General features: G+C 40.5%; 1 protein-coding gene across 1 annotated transcript; it reads left to right on the top strand.

The window, feature by feature from the left end:
- Positions 1-1,617: 1,617 nt before the first annotated feature.
- Positions 1,618-9,332, top strand: haus5 (HAUS augmin-like complex, subunit 5). The gene is made up of 20 exons (XM_086282023.1): positions 1,618-1,765; positions 1,854-1,983; positions 2,066-2,128; positions 2,326-2,358; positions 2,491-2,515; positions 2,632-2,764; positions 3,329-3,488; positions 3,580-3,661; positions 4,070-4,161; positions 4,245-4,299; positions 4,405-4,532; positions 4,630-4,711; positions 5,175-5,329; positions 5,619-5,781; positions 6,012-6,092; positions 6,230-6,375; positions 6,534-6,630; positions 7,825-7,963; positions 8,131-8,263; positions 9,058-9,332. Exons 2-20 carry the CDS (start codon positions 1,886-1,888, stop codon positions 9,158-9,160), a joined length of 1,968 nt encoding a protein of 655 aa, XP_086138149.1. The 5' UTR covers positions 1,618-1,765; positions 1,854-1,885; the 3' UTR covers positions 9,161-9,332.
- Positions 9,333-9,627: the final 295 nt, after the last annotated feature.

A 9,627-nucleotide genomic window follows, 5' to 3' on the forward strand; every position in this document is an offset into this window, starting at 1 on the left:
TTAAAAGAAATAAAATCCTGCCATCATCGGCGGATAGCTCAGCCGCCCGGTGCTAAAGACATAAAGTACAATCAGAGGCTTATTGTGAGTTTTCTTTTCACAAAGGGAATGACAGCAACACCTAGTTTTATTTTTATTTTTTAAAATTGTGTGAAAAATTCTTTTGCACCTGCTGTGAGTGTATTATTTGTATTGTATGCTTAAAAAATGTAAAAGTGGGTGGTTTTTTTTTTTTCTTTCTTTTTTGTCAGTATACAAAAGTAGAAATCACAAGCCTTAAGAATATTGGTATCATCTGAAATGTGTTTTGTTTACCTCAGATTTAATTTATTTAACACACTTATTATACAAAAGACATTCAGAGACTTATTTTTACACCATTGTTCATAGGATGGAGGTTTGGAGTGATTTAATGACATATTATACTATGAATAAATAAAAAAACAAGCACCATGGTTATTGTGACCTTTGGACTGTGGTTGAGAGGAGGTGACTGAGTACACAAAGTCTAATGCTGTGCATTTAGACGTCTACTGAATTGCTGATTATTTGCAGTAAAACAAATAAAAGATACTCAGGAGCCACTTTCTGACTTTGTGTTTATTTATTTATTTTTCACAACTTGTACAGCGTGGATGGAAAACCCGCCAGTGCATTCAGAATTGTTATAATTTCTTCGCGGCATAAATTGAACAAGCTGCTGGAAACATTCCTCAGAGATTCTGGTAAACTTGTTGCAGTGTTTAAGAAAAAACAACCAAACAGTTTTAGATCATTCGAGTTTTGTGATGTGGCGCGTTATCCTCCCCAGACGCAACCATCAGAAGATGAGTACACTGTGGTCATAAGGGAATATGGTCAGCAGCAGAACTCTGGTAGGCTGTCGCATTTAAGTGATGCACAACTGATACTTCTGGATCCGGTGTGCCGAGATGATATTCCTCACACCACCACACCACCATCAACCAGCCTGAACCACTTGCACGGGGCAGGGCGATGCCATGCTTTCATGTTGTTTGCACCAAACTCTTTACCGTGTGAATGTGAAAGCAAAAATTGAGCCTGATCAGACCGGACAAAGTTTTACCGAGCTTTTGTTGTTCACGTTTGATGAGCCAGTATGAATTAAAGCCTCAATTTCCTGTTCCTGGCTGATAGGCACAAAGTATGGTCTTCTGCTGCTCTAACTCATCTGCATTCAAAGGTGCTCTTCTGCATCCCTTGAGTGAAACGAGTTGTATTCCCTTGACCTCTGACATCAACACGGCAAATTCAAAGTCACTTAAATCACCTTTCGTCTCCATTCTGATGCTTGGGTTGAACTTCAGCAGGTTGTCATGAGCATGTGTATATATACCAAATGTCCCTGATTAGAAGTCATGTGAGTAGCAGATCAGATTTTGGGGTTGAACAGTGCAATAAATAACATGACAAACAACATCTTTTAAATTATCTCCACGTTTAAAAAAAAAAAATGAATATTGGCTTCTGGATCATTACATGATTTTCATTATGTGAGATGTTTGTGTAAAATCAAAGCTAAGGCACAGTCTGTGCTGATGACAGCAAATGGCTGTAGTTGTAATTGCTCTCCAATCCAGCAGGTGGCGGTACTTTTTTCCTCTTCCTCTGTGGTCGTTGATCGGAAATGCTGTCGACAGGCGGGAACTTGAAAGTTTGAGTAGGTTTAGGTTAAACAATATTCCCGTTTTAGCGCCGTAAACTGTTTTTATTGAATTAAAGAGGCATCTTTCGTGGGAGCACGGTAAGTTGGAGGGACATCTGTGAATTACGTGCACTCATTAAGCTAACTACGCTGGCTGATGATAATAGTCTCCTGTTGTTGTTTCTAGCTTTAGCTCGTTACCCGCTGTTATTTGTCAGGATGGGAGACAGAAATCTTGTTCAGGACTTGAAACGCTGGGCGACAGAGGAGTTTGGGCTGCCCCCGGACAGGCTGCCTAATGACAGCTATTTTAAAACGTAGGTATCTACACTTATATGACCTGTCATCAATGTTATTACCTAACTTTTTAGCCTTGAACTAATGTTGATTGTTTTCCAGACTCTGTGTTGGGACGGGGAAGTCGATATGGAAATATGTCACCCAGCATGTTTTCCAGCAAAGGTGAGACTTTGCTCCCGCTTGCTTTTTGTTTTGTTTTATAAACCTTTTGATCACTAAATTATAACGAGAGCACGGCTCATTTCCTGTCCTCAAACATTTACTCAGGACTCTGGTTCATTACAAAAGAAAAAACATTTGTATGAATGGCCTGTTTTCTAAAATAAACTGCAACCTCTGACTGATTTCTGTCTTTTTAGGAATGTGAGGATCATGCGTGGCAATCTTCAGTGGTATCCTTTTTGGTCTTGACTTGATTTGCAAAGCTTCCAGCTTCTTTCCAACAGACTTTAAATTTCTCCCGGACCTGAATGTTACCTTTCTTTGTTATTTATTTGCGCTGTTATCCTTGACATTGTTATTAGGTATAAATCGCTTCAAGACAAAGAGGTAGGCTGCAACTTATTTCTTTTCCCCAGCAGTTATAATTTAGTTTAATTGTTAGTGATTGCGCTTCACAAAGTGGAGTGTCTGTAAAAGCTATGTTTGTGTTTACTGGTGTGCAGTCTTGTCAGGCTGAGGGCCAGAGTGAGGCTGCAAGGCGTAAAGATCTCCAGAAGAAGATAGAGCAGCTGAAAGAAGAGATTAGTCACCTGGACTCTCAGATGAGTGTTACAGAGGAGCAGATGGCCACACAAGGTTAGTCCATCATATACACTGTGGGCAGGACTTCCAGCCATTCCACCATAATTTTCCTCCAGTCAGGGTTGTGAGGGGACTGGAGCCTGTCCTGCTGAGTGAGACGCAGTGCACATTGGACACTAACGCAGAGACAGCAACCGATCATTCTCACATTCACACCTATGCTCAATTCAAAATCATCAGTTGATGTGTTGTCACTACTTTGATTAGATGCAAACATGTCTGATGTTGTGTATGTTTGTTTCAAAAGGTACTGAGTTACACTTTGTGATTGTTTTCTTATATAAAGATAAAATAATTAAAGTTAAAATGAGAGAAGTTCTGAAAAAATATCTTTTTCACACATTTCACATGGTGACAGGTTCAGCTCAAATATATTAGTTATACCACAAAGTGCTGACAAGGTTGAATCGGTGATATCAGTTTTCTCAACTTAATTTACATGGCTGTGAAAAGATCTTTCTTCTTTAACTTTTGTTGAGGGTGAACGGCAGAAATGGTTTTTCTCTACTATTTTGCCGTTTGCGTTTAATAGCTGCATTTTCTGCTGTGATTACACAGAGAGCTCTATCAGTCGAACCTGGGCCCAGGTGGAAGACGGCCAACGCAGAGAGCTGCTGCTTCAGGCTTTCAGGCAGCGCTGCATCTCAAGCTGCAAGGATCTTTCTGATGATGTCCAACAGATCAGTGTGCACTGCCAGGCTCTGGAACAGATGGCCAGGTAAGACAAAACATTTACTAAAACATTTTAAGTGAAAATGAGCCGCGATGCCTTTTACATGTTTTTCTTTTTGTGTGTGTGTTTATTGCAGAAAAGCAGAAATTGAAGTGCTGTTTGATAAATCTTCTTGCAACAGCCTCAATGTCAAAGTGGCAACAGAGGCACAAGTTCTGGTAAAACATGCCCGAATCTGTATTTTACTTAAGTTTAAAATTTAGAATGTTTATCAGACAGATATAGCAAATATAGCTGCTTTGGAGGGACTCTGTGTGTTTTCTATCCATCAGACAGACATTCAGACTTGGGGCCAATTTATAGTTACCAGTTAAATGGTAAATGGCCTGTATTTGTATAGCGCTTTACTAGTTCCTAAGGACCCCAAAGTGCTTTAACCAACCAGTCATCCACCCATTCACACACTGGTGTTAACCCAACATTACTTCACCTAACCTTACCTAATGTATGCTGGGAGAAATGTTAACATTCGCACAAATCTGGAATCAGTTGCTTACCGAGGCAACTGTAGCATATCAGCTGCTGACTTCATGAAATCATCCATTACTTTTGTTTTCTTTCTTTAGCGCGATGTGAGAGAGCTGTGTGACGACAGGGTCCACTTCTATCAGTCTTTACAAGAGTGCGAATCGAAAACACAGCACTCTGCAGCCACACAGTAAGGACCGCAGACTGTACTCGATTTAAGTTATTCAGCTTTTAAAATGTATTTAGTTTCTTGTTTGTTTGTTTTCCCTGTAGTATGACCCGTGAGCAGCGGACTGCTGTATTCCAGTACTGGCTGAGTGCTGTTGAGGTTGGTGTGTTTGTGTCTGATTTTACAAAATATTTTTGTATTTGTGTTAACACTGTCTTTAATTTTGACTTTGCATTAACACGCTGTTGCTTGTTGTGTCACCAGAATGTGTTGGGTACTTACCCTCCAAACCATGTTCTATCAGCGCTGCAGTATTTGGCTTCAAGAGAGCAGAAGGTATTGGAGGAGAAACTGTCGTCTCTGGACGTGACACGGGATGTAACAGCTCTGCAGTAAGGCAGTGACTGGGATCTTTCATTTCATGTTATGCTTCCAGATTTCCAGTGTAATGCATTTTAAAAATGTATTTATTTATTTTTTGACATGCAGGTTCCGCTATGAAAGCGATCACCTTCTGGATATGTCAGCAGAAGAGGAAAATGAGTTGCCACCAGTTAAAACCCTCTTAGAGGTGCGGTCACATTGCAGTATACCAATAGTAACGCAGACAAAACCATGTTCATACCATCATGATGAAAAATAGCACACCCCCTGTTAATTCTAACAGTTTACATATCAGGACATAATAAAGATAATCTGGTCTTAAAATGAGGTAAATACAAACAATAGCACATGTCATATTAAACCATATCATTGTTGATTTAACAAAAACTAATCCAAAATGCAGAAACAGTGTCAAAGGTTAAACACACCATATGATTCAGTAGCTTGTAGAACCAGCTTTAACAACAATGTCACATTTGCTGATGATCAGTGAATGAAATAAACAGAAGCAGTAAGAGTGGACTTATTTTTTCACACATTATGTCCTGATACATAAAATCTTGATCGAACCATGATCATCTCTTTCTTTTTCCTGGAATCTGCGATTGGTAACTTTTCATGCATAGACCCGCATGTGATTGTTGCTGCAGGCTGCTTGGGAAGAAGTGGAGCAGAACTTGGTGGAACTGGCCCAGACTCGCTCCAGAGTCCAGCAGCTCAAAAACCAGCTGCAAACCCGTAAGAAGGACGCTGAGCTCGAGGTGTCCAGTATTAGAGATGAGCTCCAGGATGATTCCTTGGCACTGTAAGTTCATTCCAATTCACTCTCTGCCTTTGCCATACATTTCATGTTTTTTTTGCAGTACTGCACCTTGGGAGTTGGGTTTCTGTGTGTGTGTGGGGGGGGCAACAAACAGCCACTGTTATTGTTGTTGTTTTTATCTGAACGTTACAATGTTTTTAAACTTTGTATTTACATCCTGTTTGAAAACAGCTATGTGAGCTCATTTTAATTAGTGGTAATATCTTTAGAGGCAATAATTTTGTCTCGTCTTCTACATGCTTTTTATTTTCCTTGCGCTCTGAACTGTTAGATCAGCTCTCGAGGTGGAACTGCAGTGTGTGATGCAGGCAGCCGCCAGGGATTATATCAGAGACCGCTGCATCCAACTTGACCAACATGCCCAAAGTCGACAGGAGGCGCTAAGAAGCCTTCGCAGGCAGTGGCAGAGCATACTGGACTTCAGACAACTAGTGGTGAGAGTTGACAGACAATATTTTGGGATGAAATATTTTCTACATGCATTATATATTGTAGATCTGTGGTCTAGATGGTTGCTAGGTGTGAGGAGACTGACTTTTTGTCAGCATTTGTCACATCATCGCAGCAATTTCCTAATGTTGTAAACCTGCTCAACATTTGGCAATAAAACCCTTTCTGATTCTGATCATAAAAATAATCATGTTCTGCTTTCTTGTTTTTATAGCTTCTCAGACAAGAGCAGATCAGAGGTCTGATTAAGGGGAACTCGACAGCCAAGACGCAGCTGATTCATCTTCACAGAGAGGTCAGGATCAATGACAGTGAAATATGTTTGATGAGAGGCTTCAGTCTGGGGTGAAAAACGAGAGTGACTAAAATTTAATTCTTATGGGTTTTTTTTTGTAGCACTCTGAGGATTTTAATCTTTGTGTTTTGTCTCAGTTAGAGGAATTCATCCAGGCAAAACTAGTGGCACAGTTTGAAGATGTGACCACTGCAGCCAACAGTCTAAGGAACGCTGTGTCTAAGGAGGCCAGACAGATGGGAACAGTTTCACTTCTTTCACTGGACCGCAGAACTATCGAAGGGTATGAGCATGTTGCTTGGTATCCCTCTATTTGCCTTGTTGGTGGTACATCTGTGGGCCCAGCTGCAGTGAATCAAAACAAAAACATATTTAATTGTTGTCCTTGTCCAGCGGTGACATTCGCTGACCAGAAATATAATTCCATTTTGTTTTGTTTAGTATGCAACGAATTCCTGCATCGTGGTTGTCCATCCATCGCTTGCGGTCCCCGACCTTCAGCAGCGTGTGTCAGAGTCTGGCATTCCCTCTGTACAAGGTGAGTTCTGGCATATAATATGTAAAGTATTGCAGTTTTACTGTTTTCTCTTTGATTCGGCTCGCTCTCACGCTCATGTTTTGCTACAGTTGCAATCTGTTTGTGATGATATGGTGATTAATTAGTGAAAATTGCAAATCTGTGTCCCTCCCTTACCATCTAAATACCACAGAAATTCATTTAATTACTTGCATTGAGAGCCCAGCCAGAAACTCATAGGTTTAAAACATTCTTTCACAAATTGCGACGTAGTTACTGCAGGTCAGTTGTTTATTGCAAATCGACAGGCAGTTGGAGTCGTCTCTTACAAATGAAGATTCAAGATTCTTTATTTGTCACGTGCATGGTTATACAGGTATAACACGCAGTGAAACTGGACCTGATAGGCTCCTCTGAACACTCTGCAGACGAGCTCTTCTGTTCAGCTGACTCCGAATGATTGCATCGTTCAGGCAGACTGTCCGTGTTCGTAAATTAGACACCGATTATTTGCAGACAACCTTTGCAGTCGCCTTGTGATTGAAGGTGGTTGCCAGAGTTTGGAAGTGTTGCACACTCAAACTCAGGGCGTCCAGTTGGAGTTGGTTGCTGAACGCTAAAAACATTCAATGCAGTCACTGGGCAACCACTTCATTCTTCCTTCCTTCCTTCCTTTGCTGAAAGGAGGTTGCTATGATGATCTTGCTTTAGTGTGACTGAGTCATTTGCTTCAGTAAAAGTAGATGTTAGTCAGTGGAGCATTGTTCTGAACTGGTGACATCATGATTTTGTGTTGTATTATTTTAAAATATTCAAATTGTAATTTCAGTCACTAAAACAAACAGTTTATTCAGTCATGCTGCCTGGGTAATGGCCTCCAAAGAAATCTTCTAAAGGGACTTAGTGACCGTCTCACTATCCTAACATCACTTATGTTTCCTGTGGATCTTTCTCAAATCATTTTCTACAAAATCAGTGTTTGCAGCCAATTCTTAAATGTGGCCTAAGTGATTGTAACGGACGGTCATTGATCGATGCTGAACCCCTCACAACCAGGGATGATAAAAATTGCATCTTTGAAAGTCAGTTTCACTGAGCAGAAGGAAAATAGAGTTCCATGTACCAAAGCTGCTGGGAGGTGTCCTTTTTCACTGTTTTATTTTTCCTCATATATTGCATACTAGTAACTTTTTTGACTTTCACACCCGACTTCAGGCTCCGGAGGAGTTGTGTTCCCGATCTCGCTCACAACAGCTTGAGCTGCGTTTTCTTCGTCAGTTACTTCAGCTTCACTCTGCCACTCTGCAGAAGATAAAGAAGGAAGCGGATCAGCTGGAGGCATCTGATCAAAAGGGTAACCAGGAGAACTTATCGGGAGATAAGAGATTTAAAGCATTTGGTTTAAACACAAATGAGGGCAGTGTTTGGTGTACACGTACTTAATATGTTGAGAAATTTCCTTAAAAAATAAAATGCTCAGTGGATTTTTAGTAACATACTGCTGTCTGTCTGCACTCTTAGCTCTCCTGTCCAGAGTCATGGAGGAGGACCAAAAGCTTCTTAAGTCTTTGGTACCAAGAGTCCGAGGGCTCACTCACCGCTGTGCACAGGGCCTTTCTTATGGGGACCAAGTCAAAACCGCCATCTCTTATTGGTGAGACGCATCTTTTAAACCGATAACCTGTTATCATTTTAATTGCTGCTTAATCGAGATTTCTCCTTTCTAATCTGGGTGTATTTTTACAAATTGAGATCTGGGAATTACCTAGAGTGATACGGTTACCTGAACAACATCTGCAAGTGAATGGACGAGTTATCACTAAAAGAGCATGTTTTAAACACTCATTAGAACTACTTCCTGGTTTAACCTTTAGACAATACTAAGATTATTCGTGCACACTTTTGTAAGTGTTTTTTCTTTCCAAATGTAAGTGATTTAGGCAGTTTTAATGATCTTTCATTGATTGTCTGACTAGGCTTTTGTTGCTGGAGTCCATTATGGAGAGATAAATGTACTTGCCATTTTTAACTGGTCTCCGTAATGCAATGGATAAATTACACCTGGTCAGTGATTCTGATTATTATTGACTTTTTTCTTTTTTTAAATGTAGAAGCTTAATCCAGGTACGGAAACTGACTGATAGTGGTTTAAGTCATCTAATTATAGTTTTGCAGCTCAAACTATTTCAAAAAAGACCAGCTTTCTTAATTCTTTGGTAGTAAATGAAGTCTTAAACCTTACTGTCAACTTGCCTATCTACAGACAGGTGATTACACCATTTCTAAATGACTTCATGGCTTGAATTAAAAAAAAATAAAATTCATGCTAGTACATCTGAGGCCAATATCTAACTGAATTTATTGGCTCTAATTATTTTCCATTCATGCCCTTGCTCAGTAGTCCAGCGTCTCATTCTCTAGTTAACGTCCCTGTTTTGTGTGTTGTAGGTGGGAAAGGCCAGCCCAGCATGTCCTTCCCGAGGTCAGTAAAGGAGGACTGACTTTTCAGCAGTGGTTACAAAGGTGGAAACTAGCAGCAAAGTCCCCATAGTTTAATACTGTGATGGATTCCTTTCAGCACCTTTCAGTGGTAGAATGAACACTGTGTTGTAGATATTTAATGCACAAATTGTGTTTGTTTGTTTTTTCTCTCATTTGTCATCATTACTCCTAATGTCTTACCATGTGTAAATCAGTCACTAATAAACCCTTTCGAAGCAAAATACTTGTTCCTTTCTTCTTTGCTTCCTCATATCCATTAAAGTTGTTTAAAACTGCCTCTGGCTCCTGCATTGGGAAACCAAGCTGAATCCATTGTGAATGCCCTCTGAATGAGCCGTAGGTGTCTATCAATAGCCATGTATCGATCTTTCTCACAGTCGGCATTCGGTCCACCGTCGAGCTCCGTGGGCACCGTTGTGGAGTGTGCAGCCATCCTTTGCATGGAGTAGCGCTGCTCCTTTGTAGCAGTGAAGGGGGAGTGGAGCAATCTGATTCTTGTGAACTCAGCTCCTCCCA

The sequence above is a fragment of the Aulonocara sp. 'chitande type north' Nkhata Bay genome, linkage group LG23 (assembly GCF_057382095.1).
Source record: "Aulonocara sp. 'chitande type north' Nkhata Bay isolate Kocher_YH1m ecotype deep benthic linkage group LG23, A_spYH_male_GT1.1, whole genome shotgun sequence".
In the NCBI taxonomy this organism is placed as follows: domain Eukaryota; kingdom Metazoa; phylum Chordata; class Actinopteri; order Cichliformes; family Cichlidae; genus Aulonocara; species Aulonocara sp. 'chitande type north' Nkhata Bay.

Bases quoted from the DNA above. Each gene is read 5' to 3' on its own strand.
- haus5 (XM_086282023.1), top strand. From the start codon at position 1,886: ATGGGAGACAGAAATCTTGTTCAGGACTTGAAACGCTGGGCGACAGAG. The intron at 6,093-6,229 runs GTCAGGATCAAT...GTTTTGTCTCAG, and splicing joins TGATTCATCTTCACAGAGAG to TTAGAGGAATTCATCCAGGC. The intron at 6,376-6,533 runs GTATGAGCATGT...TGTTTTGTTTAG, and splicing joins GACCGCAGAACTATCGAAGG to TATGCAACGAATTCCTGCAT.